At 40.1% G+C, this 22,840-nt stretch overlaps 1 protein-coding gene across 1 annotated transcript in view; it reads right to left on the reverse strand.

Annotated features, from left to right (window-relative positions):
* Nucleotides 1–11,806: 11,806 nt before the first annotated feature.
* Nucleotides 11,807–22,840, reverse strand: part of EFCAB11 (EF-hand calcium binding domain 11) — a gene marked incomplete at both ends in the record, with an annotated part of 31,155 nt that continues 20,121 nt past the window's right edge. Inside the window, 2 exons of the mRNA XM_080707620.1 lie at nucleotides 11,807–11,901; nucleotides 13,271–13,372. Of these exons, the coding sequence (XP_080563746.1) occupies nucleotides 11,807–11,901; nucleotides 13,271–13,372 (197 nt within the window). The remainder of the gene's footprint in view (nucleotides 11,902–13,270; nucleotides 13,373–22,840) is intronic.

A 22,840-nucleotide genomic window follows, 5' to 3' on the forward strand; every position in this document is an offset into this window, starting at 1 on the left:
TAGAACAGTGATTTTCAAACTTTAAGGTACATGTGAATCCTCTAGGGATCACAGCAAAGTAAACACATGTGGGTCAGCACTTCTGGAGTGGGCTGAGATTAGGCACTGCTGATAAGCTCCCTGATGCTGGCCAGGCTGCTGGTCTCTGGAGCGTTCTTTGCATGAGATGGATGGAGCTATTCAAGGAAGCCTGACAGAGGAGACCGGTAGGAGGTGGGTAGACAAAATGGCATAGGCTGTAATGCCATAGACAAAAATATAGTACTGGAAATCTTTAGTCCTGATTTTAGATCACATATGAGGAGGATAAAACTATGATGTAGGTCTTAGTTCTAAGCCTATTTTCCTATGACATTTTTAAATGTTACTTTAAATAGCTCATAAAATAAAGTTCTTTTAGCAAATTAAAATTTCTCCTATTTTATAAATATAGCACACAATATTGTTAAAAATTTCTACCCAGAAGTTCACTATCTGCTACAAAGGAAAAACAAAAAACATCGATTCCTTTTCCTATAAAGGAAAATGGCATGAATACATTCATGATGTGTAGCTATTAATAACTTCAAGGATGACTGCAAGGGTTAGCAACATTTGGTCATAGAAAGAAACCATGGCAGCAGCTTCTTGTGTGACAGCTGAATTAAAAGAAAAATAGCTCTCATGCTATTACAGCAAGAACAGCATATTCACCCATATATGTAGATGAGAAATTGGATATAGTGGCCATAACACTTGTTACGGTGACATCTCAGAAATGAAACCTGGGGTTGGATGCCTGTCAAACCCAGCAATTTCCTCCTGAGAACAGTCTTTGTCACACTGACAGACCACATCTGTATTCAGGCTGTGGTGGCTTCTGAATAATATCTGTGGTGCACAGAGAAAATAAAGGAGTCGGCCACGCCACTCTCCATGATAAATAACCCCACTGGTGAGTTCCAGAGCTGGAGGAGGCTGCCAGATCACAGAGCTCAGCACCCTCACTTTGGAGATGAGCAGAGCGCACCCAGAGAGGCTGGGGGTTTTCAGCAGCAGAGCTGGGACTTGAAGGCAAGGCTCTCAATTCCCAGCAGAGGGCTTAACTGGGTTCTATGACCCTCCCGTGGCACCAGGGTGCTATTTAAAGAGGAAATCAAATGAAAACAAAACAAGCCACAGAAAAATATTTATCATTATATAGATGGATCTTTAAAGAATAGTTTTATTCAGTATATTACATGTAAAAATCCCTAAAAGTTTTTGTCACCTGTTCTCGACATAAACCATTCATTTAGCTGAAATGTAGCCAAGTGTGGTCTAAACGCCTAGGAGCCGTGGGGAGTGTGATGGTGAGTACACCACCGTTCCTCTTCCTGGTCAGCTCACCTCCTAAGACTGGAAAGAATACACGAATACAAATAGCTGGGTAAAAGCATAAAGAAGAGAGGTCAGCCGAGGAATGGTGGCGCACATGCTTGTAATTTCAGTACTTGGGAGTTTGAGACAGGAGGATTGCAGGTTCAAGACCAGCCTTAGTAATTTAGCAAGGCTCTCAGCAACTTAGTGAGATTCTGTTTAAAAAAAATAGGGCTGGGGGTATAGTTCATAGATAGAAAGCCCCTAGGTTCAACCCCCAGTACCACAATACGTAAATATGTAAATAAACAATAATAAATAAATAAAGTGTCTTTATTCAAAGACACTTATGGCATATTAAGAGCTTAAAGCAGAAGGTAGAGACGATTTCCTTTTAGGAGATGAAACAAGTGGGTCAGATGACGGTAGGGCCAGCTTTTAAGATAAGAAATACCTTAGTAGATGGGCCTTGAAGGATCAGTAGAGTTTGCATGTGGGTAGGTTTAACATAAATTAGAACTGACCTCACTGCAAGAGAGACTAAATATTCCTTCCTATCAAATAATAAGTCCTTGATAAAATAAACTAAGTTTAATTTTAGAAACCAAAAGTAAACATTCTATCTGAAAAATCTGTGTAATGACGTCACCACTCCTCTCTATCTGCTCCCTGGCCCAGCTTCTATGTGTTAATTCCTGCCTAATCAGTTCTAAAATTTATACTAGTGAAAAGTCCACGCTTATGTGCAGGGAATAATTTTTGTCCATGGGGCAAAATCAATTATAAATCCTCTGAAAAACTGTCATTTTTCTTAAAATTAGTCAATAATTATTGATATGGCTGGATTTACTTTTTTTTTTCTTTAGTGGTACTGGGGGTGGAACCCAGGGGCTTTTCTACCTCAGGCTATACCCCCAGACCTATTTTATATTTTATTTGGAAACAGGGTCTCACTAAGTTGCTGAGGCTGGCTTAACCTGTGCGATTCTCCTGTCTCAGCCTCCCAAGCACTGAAATTCTAAGCTTGTGTGACCATGCCTGGCTGGATTTACATTTTTAATTGACACATAATGATTATACATTTTTGTGGATACAGTGTGATACTTCAACATATGTACAATGTGTAATGATCGAATCATTAGAATATCCATTGCCTCAAATAGTTATCATTATATAGATATATATAATATATCTATATAATATATTCTTTATATCTATATCTATATATATATTTATATCTATATTTATTATTTATATCTATTAATTATTTATTATTAATTATTTATTATTTATATCTATTAATTTATTATTTATATCTATATTTATATCTATAGATATAGATATAAAGAATAGTTTTATTCAGTATATTACATGTAAAAATCCCTAAAAGTCCCTTAGAGAGACAATTCTAAGGTTAGGTTAAAAAGTTTACACACATTCTTATTCCCCATTCAGTAAACAAATGAAAGAAGATAATAAGAAAAGGGAATCTCTGACCACTAAGGTATTTTTTTTTTAAAGATTCTATGTGTGTGTGTGTTTATGGTTCTATGACATCTTCAAGTAACTGCAAAGTCTCTGGTATAATTTCCAGGTCTTTGATCCATCTTGAGTTTACACTTGTGCTAGGTGAAAAAGTGAGATTTATTTATTTCCATTTTTCTACATATGAATAACCAGTTTTGCCAATACCATTTATTAAAAAGGCTTTTTCCCAGGATATGTTTTTTGACCACTAAATTTTGAAACAAAAATTGAAATAAAAATGAAAGCACTTATACTGCAGAGAAGATACAAAATTTCGTGAACTGAAAACTAGAAACTCAAGAAGTCTACTACTTTGGCCATGACACTCACAAAGCAGGTATATAGTTGGTAAAAGCTGTCTATGTGCCACAAAGAAAAAACGAGATGTAATTTTAAGTCTTTTTACATTTTCCTCTACACAGAAGCATGTACGTATCTACAGATCAATATATTCACCAGAGTTGGTACTCACATAATATAAATGTGATCTTACTGAAGTCACTGGCCACAATCAGACTCATTCTGATGCACAAAGTAATAACTGGGAAACTATTCTTATTACAGACTAAGAAATGATAGGCAACAAGTTGGCTTCTTGTGGAGGAACTGTGGGAAGCTAGTGAACACAGTGAGAAAAATATTTTTAAAAAGACATAAATGAGCCAGGCGTGGTGGCGCACGCTTGTAATCCCCGCGCTTGGGAGACGGAGACAGGAGGATGGTGCTGATTCGGAGCCGGCCTCGCTAGCTTCCGAGACCCTGTTTCCAAATATAAAAAATATATAAAATAGGTCTGGGAGTGTAGCCCGGAGGTAGAAGGGCTTCCAGGAACCCCAGTACCACCAAAAAATTTTTAAAAAGACGTAAATGATTTGAAAAAAAATAATGACATCACTTTCCTTCAGTTCCATTGGCTCTGAAGAGCTTCCACTCAGTGTAACAGAAGTGCTCATTAGTTCGTGTTAGCCTTGCTCATGATGGTCCTTCCCAACACAATGGCCGGGATATGAGGTACACACAGTGTCTCTGCCAAGAGAATATGCATCACTTCCTTGTAAAACTGCATTCCTAAACCTTGACCCCTGGCTAACACTCTGACATTGATAATATAGTATTCAACAAATCATGATGCTCCTACATTCAACCAATTTTTATACTCTTAAAAAAGGAGTTATATGCTCTACATACACTGGTTTTCCTCCATGTAATATGAAGAAGGGGATTCTTACACCAAAATTATCAGGACACAACTTTAAGTGTCTCCACACATGAGTAGGAGTCCCTTGGTGCCTTGTTTTTTCCAGTGTGTTAGCCTACGGCAATAGGCCCATGCACTCAGAGTCCTGGGCATTGGGTCAGGGATTGGGCCTTCTTACACATCTACATTTCATTTCACAGTAGAAGAAGCTTCCCAGAGCTTCTTGTCAACTGACCGGTGGTGGGAACATACATGTATCAGTGCTTATAATAAAATGGAGAAGGTCCCTGGGCTTCGAAAAGTAAACATGCTCATGCAGAAAAAAACACCAGTCAGAAATACACAGGGGCTGATGGCAAGCAAAGTAAGAAATGAATGTTAATGCGGGCATAGTGGCGCGTGCTTGTAATCCCAGCATTCGGGAGGCTGAGACGGGAGGATAGCTGTTTAGCTACTTAGTGAGGCCCTCTGCAACTTAGTGAGACCCCGTTTCAAAAATAAAGAATAAAGCCGGGCGTGGTGGTGTATGCTTGTAATCCCCACGCTTGGGAGGCAGGGACAGGAGGATCGAGCAGGTTCAAAGCCAGCCTCACTGGCTTAAGAGACCCTGTTTCCACATAAAAAAAAAGTATAAAAATAGGTCTGGGAGTGTAGCCCTTGGGAGTGTAGCCAGAGGTAGAAGGGCTTCCAGGAGCCCCAGTACCACCAAAAAAAAAAAAAAAATTACAAAAAATAGGGCAGGGGGTGTAGCTTGGAGATCAAATGCCTCTGGGTTCCATCTCCAGACCTAAAACAAACAAACAAACAATAACAACAACAATGAACATTAAGCTAGTTCCTTGATGACAACTGAGGCTAAACCATGAACTGAAAATCCCCCAAAATAAAGTGGAGAGAGGCTGTCGATTAATTCATGAAAATCTCATAGAGAAAGAGAAAATGAAAAATGAAGCTACATGTGGCTATAAAGCTCCTGATTGCATTTTAAAATATTCTTTTCTAGTTTTTAATTTATTTATTAAGAAAAAAATTAAGCCATGAAGAAAACTCTATGTGAGAATTTTACTGTCCCCGGGCATTTGGAATAAGTAACAATGGACCAACAATTATTTACTAACTATAATGCAGAAGGCAATGTGCCAGGGACAGTGAAGAAAAGCCCATACATTCAAAGAACTTGTAGTATTTGGTGGAGATAATAATACACACTACATTTTTATTTATCAGGTAACTGGTTAAAGTAATATACAATAATACCATTGAGAGTTAGAGAAAAGAGACAAGGCTGTTCAATGTAAGAGGGAAAAGGTTTTATTAAGCAAAACCTTAAAAAAAAGTTCCATTTTGGGTAGGTAGGGAGTCATGGCCAGGCAAGAGAAACAAATAAAGAACAAATACATGTCACATAATCAAAAGAACTATGCCAAGGGAAACACAGGAATCTGGGACTAATGAAAGATGAGTCTGGAAAGGGACCAGATGTTGGAAAAAGGTCCAGATGTTGTTGAAGAGCCAGGTTAGAGTTTTAACTGTACCCATCAGAGTCGCTAAGGATTTTGTTTGAACATTTTTTTCAAAAACAACACTACAAGTTCTCAACAAGTTTTATTAAGAGTTAGAGGAAAGATGTTCCTTGTGTACTTGGAACGGCCTATTATCTGACCCTTGAGTGCTGGAAACAGACTATTATCTGACATTAATTCCACAGCACAAACAGCACTACTCAGTTCTTATATCTCTTGTATTTCTGCCATTTTTAGTGGGTAAGGGAAAAGAAAAATTTTCAAGAAAATAATTTACTAACAGCTTCTGAATAATAGTAAAACATCATCTTTGATACCACTTCAGCTATTTTAGTGCACAAATACACAAACCATAAGCACCAGCTCTAGAAAGAAATCAAAATTGTAAGTTTCAAACAATGAAAAGAGTCTCAAGTTTTAAAATCCAAATATAAAACATGATATCTTTAAAGTTGTACTAGTTTTGTTTGAGGTTTTATATGAGATATTCTTTGATCCAAAAAAGTAATTGGTTCCTCACAGTTCTTCCTTAAGTACAAAAACTGCTTTCATTATTTCTATGGACAAAATTATAATTAGCATGCCCTAAACAATTACCCGTTACAATTACTGCTTCACCTAATAAAGCAAATACCTCTATAAAACAAGAGTTGAAAGGTTTAGAAAGCTTTGTTATACTATAAAATAACAAGATACAGCAAAATAACAAAAAGTACATGAAACAAAGTATGAATCTCAAGAAAGAAATATAAGAAAAATAAAATAAAAAACACAGTAGACACTACACAAAGGAGAATAGACACTGCAGAAATGATAGCAGGAAATGTGGTACACAGATAATTAAAGTAGAAATAAATGAAAAATTTAAAAGGACTTCCAACATAAATATAAACCAGCATTTCAAAGAAAAAGGTAACTCAAAAATGTCAGCATTTGGTCCATTACAAACATTTTTTAACATAGAAGGCAACAGAGAATACAGTTCTTTATGATCCTAAAAGTGTAAGCTTCAGCTAAGCAAAACCCACAGCACAAGACTTAGTGGTGAGCTTCAGATTCATTACACTGTAGAACTAAGATGACAACCGAAGAGGAGACGATGATCACAGAACAGAAGGGAAGTGCTTTGAATAGATGTGTCCTTACCCATGACAGAGTCACTAAGTAAACATCTCCAGGACAGTTAGGCAACAAGTCAACAACCTCATAAACGTTCCTTGTTTAGTACTGGCACCACTCTCAGAATTAATGAGTGATAGGCCAGTGTCTTAGCACGCTACACATGGCAATGACTCCATGCCTTATGCCCAACTCTCTTGTGATTATTTGTTTTTGCTGTTTGATTGTTTGGTTGGTTTTATTGTTGTGGTTTGGTTAGGTCTATAAAATGAAAGTGTGATCTGAGCAAATACTTCTCAAAAAGACTACTCGATCATTAGCAATTTCTTATTTCTTTGGGGAAAACCTGGCAGTCGTGGAATTGAAGATTACGGAGTTTTATTTCTTCAGTCATTCAAACCACAGAGGATTTTGGTTAAATTTCTGCTCCCTGGTCGCTGCCCCCCACCACCCCGGGCAGGTGGTACTGGGGACTGAACCCAGGGGCATTCTACCTCTGAACTACACCCCTAGTATTTCTTTTTTTCAATTTTCTGTTTTGAAACAGGGTCATGCTGTTGCTGAAAGCCTCACTGCATTGCTAACACTGTCTTTGAACCTGTGATCTTCCTGTTTCAGTCTTACAAGTAGTAAAATAAAAGGTGTGTGCCACCATGCCTGGCTCCAGTTGAGCACTCTCTTCTTTCTTCTCGCCCTCCCTCCCCTCCCTTCTCCTCTCTTCCTCTTCCTCCTCCTCTTCCTCCTCCACCTCTTCTTCTTCTCCTCCCTCCTCCTCCTCCTCCTCCTCCTCCTCCTCCTCCTCCTCCTCCTCCTTCTTCTTCTTCTTCTTCTTCTTCTTTCTCTCTCTCTCTCTCTCTCTCTCTCTCTCTCTCTCTCTCTCTCTCTCTCTCTCTCACATATACCAGAAATTGAATTGAGAATAGTTCTACCTCCAAGCTACACTCTAACTCTAACCCCAACTTTCTTTCTTTATTTTGAAACAAAGTCTCACTAAGTTGTTGAGGCTGGTCATGAACCTCCAAATCCTGGGATTATAAACCTGCTCCACCATGCTGGGCTATCCAGTGACCTTTTTACAGAGTAGTCTTCAGATACCAGCTTTTTCTTTCTGGGTAACTATGGGCCTGGGTAATAAACTCCAACAAAAGCTACTCCGGCTTCTCAAAAAGTGATTCTAGCCTTAGAAATACTGTGAAATTTGCATCACTAGGAGCCTCAGCAGCTGATTTTTATTTTCTTATTCTTTTAGTTTGACCACTGAAATAGTGGTGTGTATATGTGTGTTAGATATCCCTAATTTTTGTTTACTTCAAGGTACACAAAGAGGAAATATTCTTCTCTCCTCTTTAAGTTCACAATTTCATTTAATATTTTTATATTCATTTATTTCAGCTTAAGTATTATGGCATTAATACAGTTTTTAAATATAATTGAGAGGTTGGGGATACAGCTCAGTGGTAAAATATTTGCCTACCATTAACAAGGCCGTGGGTTCAATTCCCACCACCATTATAAAGAAAAGAAAAATCTCAATTTAAGCCGAGCGTGGTGGCGCACACTTGTAATACCTGTGCTTGGGAGGCGGAGACAGGAGGATCGCACAGGTTCAAAGCCAGCTCCGTGCACTAGCTTATGAGACCCGGTTTCCAAATAAAAAAGTATAAAAATAGGTCTGGGAGTGTAGCCCGGAAGTACAAGAGTTTCCAGGAACCCCAGTACCACACACACACACATATATGTGTGTGTGTGTGTGTGTGTGTGTGTGTGTGTGTGTGTGTGTATGTATATGTATATATATATGTATATATGCATATATATGTATATGTATATATATGCATATATATGCATATATGTATGTATACATATATAACTATATATATATATATATAGTTATATATATACACACACACACACACACACACATATAATTGAGAGTTTGAATAGGGCATATTCAATCAACGAAAATGCCTTGTTTTGGTTGTATATTGCAGAGGTCTCCAAAATGTTTTGAGCATACAACTCTAGTAAACAGTATAAGATTTTTGGGTACATAGTACACAATTTTAATATATGCACATATGCTATTATATTACTATGTTATATATATTATAAAATATAACACAGAAATTTCTAAAGAATTTTATACAGATATCTTTTAGTTATTAGTGGCAAATAAATTTTTGTCACCACTAGAAATTATTAATAAACATTTAACAAGAATAATGTGATTTAATATGCTTTGTTTTTTAACATCTTGGCTTAATCATTAATGATTGAGCGATTAAACTTCAGTTTGTTTAGAGACTTGGTTTTAATGGCTGTCATAGATACTTCATGGAGTTATGCCAATGTAAATGAGGAAAGACCATCATGGCCCCGACACCTGCAGTTTTTAATTCTATCCTCTGATGATGGAAAGGCTGAGGGGTTTTCCACAGTTTAAATTAGCATTTGGTTATTGCTATATGAAATTCAGCTAATAAATGTCTATCTCTCTTGAAATCAATTAATTGCTCTTAAAACTTATTAAAGCTATTGAATTTTTTTGGGGGGTGGTACTGGGGTTCCTGGAAACCCTTCTACCTCCAGGCTACACTCCCAGACCTATTTTATATTTTTATTTGGAAACAGGGTCTCTTAAGTCAGCGAGGCTAGCTTCGAACCTGCGTGACTCTCCTGTCTCTGCCTCCCAAGTGTGGGGATTACAAGCATGTGCGCCACCACGCCCGGCAAGCTATTGAATTTTTAATTTTAAAAAACTATATATTGCCGGGCGTGGTGGCACATACTTGTAATCCCAGCATTTGGGAGGCTGAGACAGGAGGATCGCCGTTCGTGGCCAGACTCAGCTACTTAGTGAGGCCCTGTGCAATTCAGTGAGACCCGGTTTCAAAATAAAGAATAAAAAAATAAGGCTGGGGGTATGGGGGTATAGCTCAGAGGTAGAATGCCCCTGGGGCCCATCCCCAGTACTACACACACACACACACACACACACACACACACACACACACACACTATATACTAAAACTTTGAGAGACTTTTTTTTAAAGCCAGGTTAGGACATTTCGTTTTCAACTTAGTGATCATGTACGTGTGAAGAGATTTTATAGGTGTCACATATCATGTTTTAAAATAAAATCAGATTTCCAAATATCTACTTTCAAAAACGCTTTCCTTGTAGCACAGGTTTCTTCCAGAAGCAGTTATTTTCTCACTCACTGTCAAAACATTGCTTCTACCTTTAAGGTAGAAGGGCTATCTTTAAGTGTATTTTTCAAAACACTTTATAAGCTAGAATCCACTAAAACCATTTAATGCACAAAGGTCAGGCAATTTGGGCAATCTGTCTTTTTGCAAAAGGACAATGGGTAACAACTTTTAGTTCCTCATGTTAAAATAACCTCCGTGTAATAGAAATTTGTTGATATTCATTATCCCTCTTATCACAAAAAAAATATTTTTTTAAAGCCAGTTTACTTTAAAGAACTTTCTTTTATAAAACCAACCAAGTAATATCATCCCACAGCACTTTGTACGCACCTGGCTTTCACTTCGGTTGCTCATCTTCAACGGCTTAATAGCTTGCTTGTAAATGAAGTCGGAAATGAGTTTCATATATGTCACTGTTAGCGATAATGTGTGCAAATCTTTATTCAAATAACCTGCTTGATTATTTTCATTGAGCAGGGCTGCCTTCTGCTCAGATTTCATTAAATTACTTTTGTTCCAAATGGGAATATCTGCCAGATGTCCCCCAATAACCACTCTCTCCTTCAGCAGCACTAGAACCTATTAGTGGGCATACGACTGCCTAGAGCAAGGCCTACGGTTTCCAGGGACCCCCTCCTGTCTCCCGTGGAGATGCACAGAGCCTTGAATCTAAGTTTTGGTCACCAGAATGTAGGTAGAATAATATATACCCTTAAAAGGAGGGGTGGAACTTCTCCCTCCTTTCCTTCTAACTAGCTGGAATTCAGATTTCTTGGCTGTAACTCAAGCAACCACCTTGAAGCAAAACACCAGATGTCAAGGCAGACAAAGCACCAAGAAAAGGGGAGCCTGAACCAGGAATGGTGTTGCACACCTTTAATCCCAGTACTTGGAAGCCTGAGATAGAATCGCAGGTTCGCGGCCAGCCTCAGGAACTTAGTGAGGGCCGCGGCAACACAGTGAGACCCTGTTTCAAACAAAACAGGACTGGGGATGTAGCTCAGAGGTAGAATGCCCCCTGGGTTTACTCCCCGGTATCAAAAAAAAAAAAAAAAAAAAAAAAGGAAAAAGAGAAAACCCAGAAGCCAGGTCTTTCACAACCATGCTGTCTCATTCAGTTCTGGGTTGAGTATATTTATGGGAGAAATTAAAATTAAGCTCTTTTTGTTGCTCCTAGTATTTGGGGTTTCCTGCCTCTCACTGGCAGGCTGAACCCTAATTAACACGCCTGGTGGTGGTTGAGGATGCGTTCACACCAGGTGTCCCAGAAGAGACAGTGCTGCTGTGCCCGCACACCTGTGCATGCTTACACTCGTGACAGAACCTTCCATCAGCAGTCTCCTAACAGAAACCGCTTTTAAGCCATTTGGCCATTTTGTAGAGATTAGTGTAATATTTCAATCCGCTTGATCAGATACGGACGAACTGTAACCTGTGTTAACAGATTGGAAAGCAAAAGTCCAAGGGGGCTGCCGCTGGGCGCGTCCACCTCTTAAGCAACTCGAGAACCATGCGGAACCAGCATCTGACAAGTACAGACCCTGGGAGGACACGGGTCCAGGTTAAATATCAAGAAGGCTTCACTGGGAGGAATAAATGAAGAAATCAATACACAGAGCTCCACTTTCTCCCTGTTCCTCTCCCCCACTACCAGCAAGGGCGTCTGTGCATCTGCCCAGTGTGCATGCACTCATGTGCCGTAGAGCCCACCTTCAAGGCTGTACCCAGACTCGCAGCTAACAACAAATTCTTGGATATTGACACTGTGCTGTGAGATGGAACTGTTCCAAAATGAAAGTCAGCACAAATAAAAGTTCTCCATAAAACTGAAAACTCATGAAAGCAAACAATAAATCAAAAGGTGGACGGACACAAACATGCTGATGCCTTACCTGAATACATCAAGAACAGTCCTTTCTGGTAATTTGGGAGCCACCTGCTTGAAGGCTCTTTTGAAATCTTCTAAAGTTAGAAATCCATGATCTGTTTGAAATCAAAACATAAAACGCCCACTTAATTTGATAAACGCTATCCACTACTTTTATTTTTTAATTTTTTATTGGTGCATCGTGGTCATACATCTTAATGGAGTACAAGATGGTAGAGGCGTACATGCACACATCACCCAGTCAGCGCCTACCCAATTCCCGCCCAATTCCCTTCCCCTCCCTCCTTTCTCATGCTTGGCTCGTGATCGGCTTTGATGTGTTTGTTACTGTACATCATGAGCATTGGAGAGTTTCCCTCTTCCCTCCTCCCATCCCCAGCTAGGTCGCCTTATTTGCTCATCTACAGTATCTCCTTCTTCGTCTAGAGTTCCTCCTTATTTCAGCTATATTTGTGAGAAAAGTAGCAATTAATATTTGATTTTACATATAGTCATCGGATTTTCTCATTGGGAGAATTTAGGACTCTAGTGATGCTCTCCCTCCAGTGCAGTCTCAGATGACCGCAAAGGTCACTGCCGGCCCTGCCATTTTGCTGACAGAAGTCCTAGGGGAAAGACTACACAGGGACATGACTGCAATCATGGATTCAGGCTTCAAGCCTTTGTAAGTTGCCAAAGCATTTCAGTCTCTCAATTTTACTCTTGTTGTTGCTGTGAGAGGAAAACCATAGCAGCAGCCGAGACACTAAAGCTAGACTCTGTGGGTCTTCATCCTGTCTGGGATCTGCCGGCTTTGAGGTCTCTGGCCACCCTTCTCAGCCACACCCAGTGTGGGAAACAACTCTTCCAGCCCTGCGTGGGTTAAAAGAGAGGAGGGCAAAGCCTGCATAATCTCTCGTACTTCCATAGGTGCACCAAGTCTAGATCCCCACGTGGCCCAGTCGTCTTGCTGTTGACATTACAATATATGTTTACTAGCCGGGCGTGGTGGCGCACGCTTGTAATCCCAGCATTCGGGAGGCTGCGACTGGAGGATCGCGGTTCGCGGACAGCCTCAGCTACTGAGTGAGGCCCTCTGCAACTTAGTGAGACCTGGTTTCAAAATAAAGAATAAAAAATAGGGCAGAGGGTGTAGCTCGGAGGTCGAATGCCCCTGGGTTCTATCCCCAGACCCGCCAAAAAAAAAAAAAAAAAACCCTATATATGTATACTAAATAATAAGTTCATATCTATAGTACCTAAGTACAAATCATGTAACTGCAAATATGATTTCACCCTGGTATGTGCTAAGAACTTAAAGATCATAGTGAAGAAGAAAGATTCACACCAATACCTAAAGCAACACTAAAAATAGAGTAAAATAATATTCCAAGTATACTGTATATTTGATTTACTGTGTACGAATTTGAATCCATACTTCCCTTAGCAACAATTTTCATATTAAAACACTTGAAAGATACTCACAGTGCACGTCAAAAGCTGTGAAGATGTGTCTTATTTCATTCTGATATAGTTGGGCCTCCTTCTTTTTCCTTATAGTATTTAAAAACTCTTCAAGTAATATACCTAAAAGTTGGGGAAAATAATGTACCAAAGATGCTGTCTTTAGGAAAAAGTAAAATAGACACAAAAGGTAATAAATATCACACATGATTACATTTCATCTTAATGCCAGTGAATGGTGTTAAATAAATCTTATTTATTTAATCCTAAGTAAAGTCATGCTCCATGTAAACCCAACCCTAGCAATCAACAGTGACAATGAAAGGAACCCCTAGACTCCCTGAGCTTTTTCAAGGGACAAAGGAAGAATGGCCTTGAAAAGTTTAACACTCCTTTCTAACAGATCTAAAAGACAGGCATGACACTACTTATTAAACAAGGTCTCGTAATTTTTCTTTCCGTAGGCTTCTTTGATCCCTTTTTTCCTAGCCAGATGTCGTTTGGGCAGGTTTTATTCCAACTGGGAGATGGGGTCAGAGAAGTAGTTTCTCAAAAGTCAATACCAATGGCACACCACAGATAAAGGTGGAGAGAATATTACATAAACAATGGATCTGGCACCATCCCCAGCCCCGGCGACACCCCACAATGTGTTCAGCAGCCTCAGGCTCGGCTTCCTGCGAGTCTCATAATAAAGGAGCCCAGCATGATGATATGAGATTGGGTACTGTGCTTACAATGTCTATTAAAATGAATTCTAATGTGATCTTTGTAGTAGGTTTAAGGAGCGGAGCCAAGAATTTGAACATTTTAGTGTACTGAGCCCTAAATATATGAAAAGCAGTTCATTTTTATAATGCATGATTTCCATTAAAAGAGTCATCACTCTGTTTTAAAAATAGCCCCAAATGGTATAATAACCACGTGTAGCCTTTTCCTTTGGGTGAGGCAACTATTCTCATGCTGTACACCTTTACTAAAATAGTTTCAGTAGCTTAAAAATGTTGATATGTTTTTATTAATTTCTCATATTTTCTTACTGGTTAAAATGTATAAAATAAAAAATCAATCCAGCCAGGTGTGGTGGCGCACACTTGTAATCCCAGTACTTGGGAGGCTGAGATAGGAGGATCTGGGTTTGAGGCCAGTCTCGGCTACTTGGTGAGGCCCTCTGCAACTTAGTGAGACCCTGTTTCAAAAATAAAAAAAATAAGCCGGGCGTGGTGGCGCACGCTTGTAATCCCCGCGCTTGGGAGGAGAGACAGGAGGATCGCGCAGGTTCGAAGCCAGCCGCGCGCACTGGCTTAGGAGACCCTGTTTCCAAATAAAAAAATGTAAAAATAGGTCTGGGAGTGTAGCCCGGAGGTAGAAGGGCTTCCAGGAACCCCAGTACCACCAAAAAATAAAAATAAATAAATAAAAACTTGGTCTGGGGGTGTAGGTCGAAGGAAGAATACCCCTGGGTTCAATACTCAGCAACACACACCACACACACACACACACAAACACACACCAATCTAGCTTTATGTTCTTAAATGATTCTGAATATTTTCCTACTTTCCAAGATCTTCTCTTTGCTAGGCACTAAATTACATTCTGAAAATAAAGGGGAAGACAACAGACACGATTGCTGTTCCAAGGGAAATACTGGGTTCGTGGGGGGAAATCATTATGCAGGTTCAACGGCAATGTTCACAGAACTGCAAACCATGGTTCGTGCAACGAGGGGAAAATGGGAGCGTGAGGATCCTCCTGTAAAACCAACGGTGAAGGAGACAGCACTGAGAAGAGATACTCAAATACTTAAGATATTTGAGACCATGAAATGATATCAGCTGGCTGGAGGAGGAGGAGGAGAGGAGCACCCCGGCTGGGGGAAAAGGATGTGTCAAAACCTTGGGGCAGGAGAGTAGGAAAACGAAAGGCGGCCATGTGGCTGGACGAGAGAGAGAGGGGGGGGGGAGAGAGAGAGAGAGAGAGAGAGAGAGAGAGAGAGAGAGAGAGAGAATGAATGTGAGAGAGAGGCAGGCTAAAGGTTAAAAGATGAGGCTGGCCAGGGAAGCGGGGCCAGGGCACACAGGCTCTGAGGGCAGCAAAAGATTTGAATTACGAAGTAAGAAGTGATATGATCTCATTTAGATTTTTTTTGTTGCTGTTGTTTGGTACTAGGGATTGAACCAGGGGTGCTCTCCCTCTCAGCTGAGGCTGGCCTCAAACCTGCAACCCTCCTGTCTCAGACTTCATTCACTAGGATTACAGGCATTTTTAAAAGACCTTTCAGGATACTGTATCGGGAAACAGATGCTTGTAATCCCAGTACTTGGGAGGCAGAGACAGGAGGATCTCAGGTTCAAGGGCGACCTTAGTAACTTAATGAGGCTCTCTGCAACTTAGTAAGACCCTGTTTCAGGATTAAAAAAATAGAATAGGGATGGGGGTGTAGCTCAAAGGTAGAAGAATGCCCCTGAATTCAATTCCTGGCGCGTGCATGTGCGCACACACACACACACACACACACACACACACACACAAACACACACACACAGGATTGGAGAAAAAGAAAAAATATAAAAGGGAGACCAGTTAGGAGGCTGTTGGCAAGAGGGTTGGCTGCTTGGGTGCTGGCAGTGGGAGTAAGAGTAGCGGAAGGCATCCAGAGATATTTTAGAAAAGACATGACACAGCGTGATGAAGAAAGAGACGCGGCAGGTGCGAAGGATGTCAAGAATAACCCACAGGTCCTGGATTGAGTACTAAGCGGTTAAAGGAATCGTTTAAACCCATGAAGAAAAAAAAAAAAACACCCTAGGGGAAGACAGGTTTAGGGGTGAGATGAAGAGTTGAGATTCTGGCTTGTTCTGTGTTCAGTGCTCTGGAGACAGTACCAGGAAAACAGTCAAGGAGGCAGCTGGCTTTCCTCTGGGCAGCACACGTATCTCCCAGCACTTGGCCCAATGTCTGGCAGGTATCTGATAATACAGCTGTCCCTGGGTCCCTGGGGGGGACTGGTTCCAGACCCCTAAGGATACCAAAATCTGAGGATGCTCAATTTCCTTATATAATGTCATAATATTTGCATATAACCTACACACACCTTCCCATACACTATAAATCATCTCTAGAATAGAGTACCTGATACAATGTAAGCTCTGTGCAAATACTAGTTACATTGTATTGTTTAGGGAATAATGACATGAAAAAGGTCTGTACATGTTCAATACAGATGCAAATTTTAAAAACTGTTTGCATCTGCAGTTGGTTGATGGCACAGAGGGCTGACAGTACCGCCCTGAATCAACATATGTAGCATTTTCCCCGGCAGTTACTGAGGCTAGAGATTGATGCAACTCTGTTCCCACCTCATCACCTCTGTGACCAGAGAACATATTTTAAAATGTCAGCTGAGGTTAAAATCGAAGTCTAGCCATGCATGTTCCTCCATAACTTTAGTTTCATGAACTCCAAAAGCTATTAAATAGCACCTTGGAGTTGTTGAAATCCTTGAATAATTTATTTTCTGGTGATGGTGCATTTGATGAGACCTATCCCAGTCTTGGCCCAGCCTTTCTCTCCCACTTCCCTAGCTAAGTTCCTGGTGCTTCCCTGAAACAACAGGTTCTTAGCACCTGGTACCTTTGCATGTGTAACACGCTATCTACAAAGCGCCGCATTTATTTTTCTTAAAGTTGGTTTTTTTTTTTTTTTTTTTTTTTTGGTACTGGGAGTGGAACCCAGAGGCATTCTGGGTGCCCCTCCAGTGACACTCCCAGCCCTATTTTTTATTTTTTGAAACTGAGTCTCACTGAGTTGCAAAGAGCCTCACTAAGTAGCTGAGGCTGACTGTGGACCGCGATCCTCCTGCCTCAGCCTCTCAAATGCTGGGATCACAGGCAGCGCCACCATGCCTGGCTCTCAGTCAGGCTTTACATTTCCTTCCAGATGCAATTCAAGCATTTCCTCCTTGTAGAAGGCTTTTCTGACTTTTCTCACCGAGTCCCTTTGCTATGACTGACGGTCCAGTGTTCACAGCACAACCACAGAATCAATCAGAATCAATGGTAATTACTGGGCCACGTCTGCCTCGGATACGCTTGCTAGCGTGGGGCAGGCATTTCACACGTGTGCTGGATAAGTAGCCTGCAGTGAATAAATAAGAACACATAGGAAGATGCTTTCTGGACGATCTCTAGTTTTCAACAAAAAGCATTAAAAAAAGAGTAGTCTAAATCATCGTTATAACTGTGAACTAATACCAAAAAGTAAGGTACATTTTATTCCCACAGCCAATGAAGAAACCATAATTTTAGAAACTCCTACTTTTTACTGGTACATATTAATTACATAGAATGGCAGGGCTCATGGTAGTGACGCAAACATACAAAAATAAACCTCACTGGATCACTGCACTCCCCTATGTCTTCCCTATTCTCCCTCCTCTACGCCTCTGCTTTCCTGGTATCTCTTTTTACATTCTGCCCCCCCATCAGATTCCACATGAGAGAAAACATATGATACTTTAATCTCTCAGTCTAACTTACTTCATTAAACATTATGATCTCCAGTTCCTTCCATTTCCGTTCAAATGCTATATATATATATATATATATATAATATATATAATATATATATATAATATATATATATATTTTTTTGGTAGTACTGGGGTTCCTGGAAGCCCTTCTATATCCGGGCTACACTCCCAGACCTATTTTTTTATTTTTGGAAACAGGGTCTCCTAAGCCAGTGCGGCTGGCTTCGAACCTGCGCGATCCTCCTGTCTCCGCCTCCCAAGCGCAGGGATTACAAGCGTGCGCCACCACGCCCGGCTTATTTGTTCTTCTTGATAAAGCCCCACTGTGTGTACATACACCTCTTCTTGATCCAGTCATCTGTTCTCCTAGACTGACTGTACCTTGGCTACATGAACTCTGCTGTGATAAACAGGGCTATGCATGTATCTCTGAAGTGTGTTGACTAATTCTTTGGAATAAATATAAGGATTGCTATAGCTGGGTCATACGGCAGTTCTGTTTTTAGTTGTCTGAAGAGCCTCCATACTGATTTCCATAATGACCATACTAATTTACCTTCCCACCAACAGTGCAGAAGAGTTCCTCTTTCTCCACATCCTTACCAGCATTTATTGTTACTTGTATTCTTGATGATTACCATTCTAACTAGTAAAACTAGGTCTTAGTACATTTACTAGGTTTTTAGGCCTGGTTAAAAATAAAACAAAACCCAGAGAGGGAGAAATTGTGTGCATAATCTCTATTCTTTATTTATCATTGTATCTGACTTAGAGAAATGATGGGGGGGGGCACAATTCTATGGCTCAATGTGTGACTCACAGGGAAAAATGTATGTCACTGTCAACACAATTTACAATATGTTGTGAGACTATAATGCACTAACAAAAGAATAAAAAGCATATGAGTGATGATATCTTTTAAATGACATATTCCTATAATATATCAGTGTTTGGAGCTATGAAGCATTCAGGTCTTTATTTCACAGGTATTTATTTGTAGGATAAAAAGAAAACGTTCTTTAGTTTTTACCAGGAGAAAAATATACGTGGATTTAAGCAGTATAATTATTACCACTTAAAAAGAGAAAAAAATTTAAGAACACAAATAACTTCGTATGTGTTATCAAGTTTTTCATCCCATTTTCCCAGAGTCATATCACTTATTTTTTAAAGTCAGTACTCTGGGAGTCAAAGGCACCAAGAATCTATTAAACTGTGTAAGCGCACCCTGCTCCAGCACGCCCTGTGTTATCAGCGGAGGCAACACACATCCAAATGCAAGTCCCTTTTCTAAAAAGATGGAGAAGTTTACATTCAGTTTGGCTTTCCTGTTGTAATAGTACAATCGCTTTCCAAAGCTAATGCTTAATAATTTGCTATTCCTACAGCTTTGTAACACAAACACATTAATGTAAGTTTTATATATCTTGCTGCTATTTAAATGGCCAAGAAATAGAATTCCTACTACTAGCTCCACCTGCTGTCACAATATTCAAACCCCAAATTGCCACTTTACACTTTCAATAATTCTATTGACATCGGATTTCATACCCAATAAGGAAATGCATTACCCATGTCACCCCTGGAGTAAAAGAACAAGTTAGGAAACTCTAATCTCAAATACAATGTTGAGTCCTCTGTGTATACCATTTCACTAATAACAGTTACCTAAACACACTTTACGGTTTACATTAATTACAAATTAGGATAACAACATCAGGATAACCACACAGATCTATGTATTGACCTGCATTTTTTAATATGTCCCACCTATACCAGGTTCTTGCAGACCTGACTCTGGAAGCCTGTATGTTGTCCATAAAACTAAGAACATTTTCTACTTTATAAACTATGATTGGCAAAATAGACAGTGGATCAGCTGGGCGTGGTAGCGCACACTTGTAATCCCCACGCTTGGGAGGCGGAGACAGGAGGATCGCTCAGGTTAGAGACCCTGTTTCCAAATAAAAAAAGTATATGAAATAGGTCTGGGAGTGTAGCCCGAAGGTAGAAGGGTTTCCAGGAACCCCAGTACCAACAACAACAACAAAAAAAAAAACATAGACAGTGGGCTTTTTTCATGTTCTGTAATAAGTGTGTGTATTTAATTTTTACTTTCCAAACTACTTATTATGTGTGATATGGATATGTCATATAGAGATATAGATTAGAAATATTTTTCTCATCTTTTGTGTTTTTTTAGCTGTTTTCTAAAAGGATGCTCAAAATTTTTTTTTTACCACAGGGATGAATATAGTCAATAAAGTCCAATAAAATGACATACTTTTCCTTGAAAGTTCTATTATGTATGTATATGTATATATATGTATGTGTGTGTGTATGTGTGTGTGTGTGTGTGTGTGTGTGTGTGTGTGTGTGTATAATTGGTGGGTCACAGTTCTAAGCTTCAGGGTTGGTGCACAAAGAGAAGTCCTCTTGAAAATGAAGTAGTCTAGTGTCTGGCTATCACAATGAGCTCAAGTTAGAAACTGTAATAAACCTGGGGAGAGTGGAGAAGAAAACAATAAAAATGCCAGGCTGTTTAGACTGTAAACCTGGTCTGAATTTAGCAGAAAAGAGAGGGTTCATGCTCATTGTGCCATAAATTAATTTTCCCAAGGACTGAAAATGCCTAAAAATGAGGGCTTAAGAGAATCAAGTGGCCTTTTAAGAAGTATAATGCTAGCCTTCCATAGCTTAAGAGGTAAAATGCAGACTTTGACTTTTGGGGGCCATTGTGAGGAAAAGGGGTATAATGTGTTTGCATAAAGACCGAAAGGGCAGAACGCAAGGGTGGCATCGATATGAAGCGCTGTCACTGCGAGATGGGAAGGAAATTCAGAGGACTAATATTTTCTTCCAGCTGCCTGCAGAAAAGTAGGGGAATAAAGAGAAAAGAATCTGCCTTAATGGAAGAAATCAAGTTTTACTATGTCATTGGGAGGAAAATGAGTAAAAACAGGTTACAGTGGAATAGAGAAATCCAAACCAATAAAACCTTATTTCTATCAAACGTGGACAGGAATCGTTACCCTTTTTATTATGTATATCTTCTGCTCATAAAGCTTCAAAGGTTGTGTGGCTTTAGCAGTGCAAAGTTATCTTATTCTGGGATTTAAAGCCTCATGTTGCTTCTTGGTAAATGGTCTTAACCCCTTCCCCGCTCGCAGCTCCCATCTGGTCAGTGGACCCCTCTGAACCAAACTCGTTTAGTTACAGTCTGGGGCTCTGCTCCTGGCTGGTGCAGGAGGGAACCCCCTCCAAGAGGAGCTTCTGCTCTGCTCATGGGAAGGTGCTTTAGCAGCATAATCGCTTAGAGATTTGGGTATGCAAATCCAAGAGGGGATGGGAAGTGGGTGTTATGAGGAGAGAAACAGAGATATGAGAAGGACTGAGAGAGAAATTTCCCGAGGGAAGATGGCTTGCAGAAAGGGCCTTCAATGGAAAGAAGGCTAGCCAGCCTCCCGGGGCAGCCACAGCCTGGGAGTGACAAAACCCCTCGGGAAATCCACTGTCAGGTGTTTCTACGGGAGTGGGGCGGGTGTGGCCACCTGAATTCAGGCTAAGTTCTGCCCAGCAGAGAAGGAGACCCGCACAGGATGGAGGAGGGATATGGTGGGCATCTCTCTGAACTCGTTTACCACGTTCTCTTCTTGGCTTCGTGGCTTCTCCAAATCCTGCCCATCTGCAGTGTCCAGCTCTAGGCCCACACGCTCTAAGGAATGTCACCCTCCTCAACTCTTGCTTGCCTATTTGTATAAGATCTGGTCCTAAAAGAAGGCCAGTGCTTCCTTCACCTTTCCTATCCCAGGACATATTTTTTGTTTATTTTTTGTTTTTGCGGTACAGGGAATGGAACCCAGGAGCATTCTACCTCCAAGCTACACTCCCAGCCCTATTTTTCATTCATCACTTTGAAACAGGGTCTCACTGAGTTGCAAAGGGCCTAAGTAGTAGCTAAGGCTGTCCTTGAACCGAGATCCTCCTGTCTCAGCCTCCCAAATACAAGTGTGCGCCACCACACCCGGCCCCAAGACATATTTTTAAAAACGTCCTTGGAACCAACCAAGGTCTCTATCAACAGAAGAATGAATTACAAAATTATTGAAAATACACACAATGGAACTGTATTCAGCAAAAAAGAACAAAATTATGTCATTCACAAGAAGATGGAAAGACCTGGAGAACGTTGTGTTAAGTGAGATCAGCCAAGGACAGAAAGAGAAGGGACATATGTTTTCTCTAATATGCTCAAGCTAGGGAGTATTAGGGATACCAGAGGGACTCCAGACAATGGAGGGGCCAGCGAAGCCAGGAAGAAAGGGTAAGGGAGGAAGAAGGCCGAAGTTTATTAATGGAAAAGCTATATTCAACTATGTGTATGCATGTGAATATAATATTGTTAACCTGGACACTCAGTACTGGGAGGGAGGGAAAAAGGGAAGCGGGGGGGGGGGGAGTACTGTGTGAATGTATGCCAGTGTCAACATCGATCCACATTATGATGTGAAACTATAGTGCACCAATAAAAAAAAAGAAAATTCATCCTTAAGTCAATGTCTATGTTTTCTAGTTCTTTCTTGTCCCTACAATGAAATGCATGCACTATTCTATAAATAAATAAATAAATAAATAAATAAATAAATTTATGAGGGACTATCTGTGGGTGATAGCACAAATTTAGCTCATGATTATGATTTCCTGATACAGAAACCTTAATATGTATGTAGTTTCTTGGTCACAGAAAAGAACCAAGAGGCTAACCGAAATCTGAAACCTTCAGCCCTGCTACACGTTGGCTTTTTTTTCCAAAGGAAGGAGAAAAAAAACAAAACAAATATAACTCTAGATATTTTATAACAGAAGACCAGCAGATAGAAATTTAAACTTAGAAAAACAGTATATTTAAGAGTCAACTTACAAGTCAGACAACATAGTAATAGATAAAAGCATATAAGCCGATTGACCATTAACCTAATCATCCACAAATTATTTTCCAATTGCACTTACACCGGATAGCACGAAGAGTCAAACAGCCCATAATTACCATTATGATAAAT

Source organism: Muscardinus avellanarius (assembly GCF_963383645.1).
Source record: "Muscardinus avellanarius genome assembly, chromosome: 12".
In the NCBI taxonomy this organism is placed as follows: Eukaryota; Metazoa; Chordata; class Mammalia; order Rodentia; family Gliridae; genus Muscardinus; species Muscardinus avellanarius.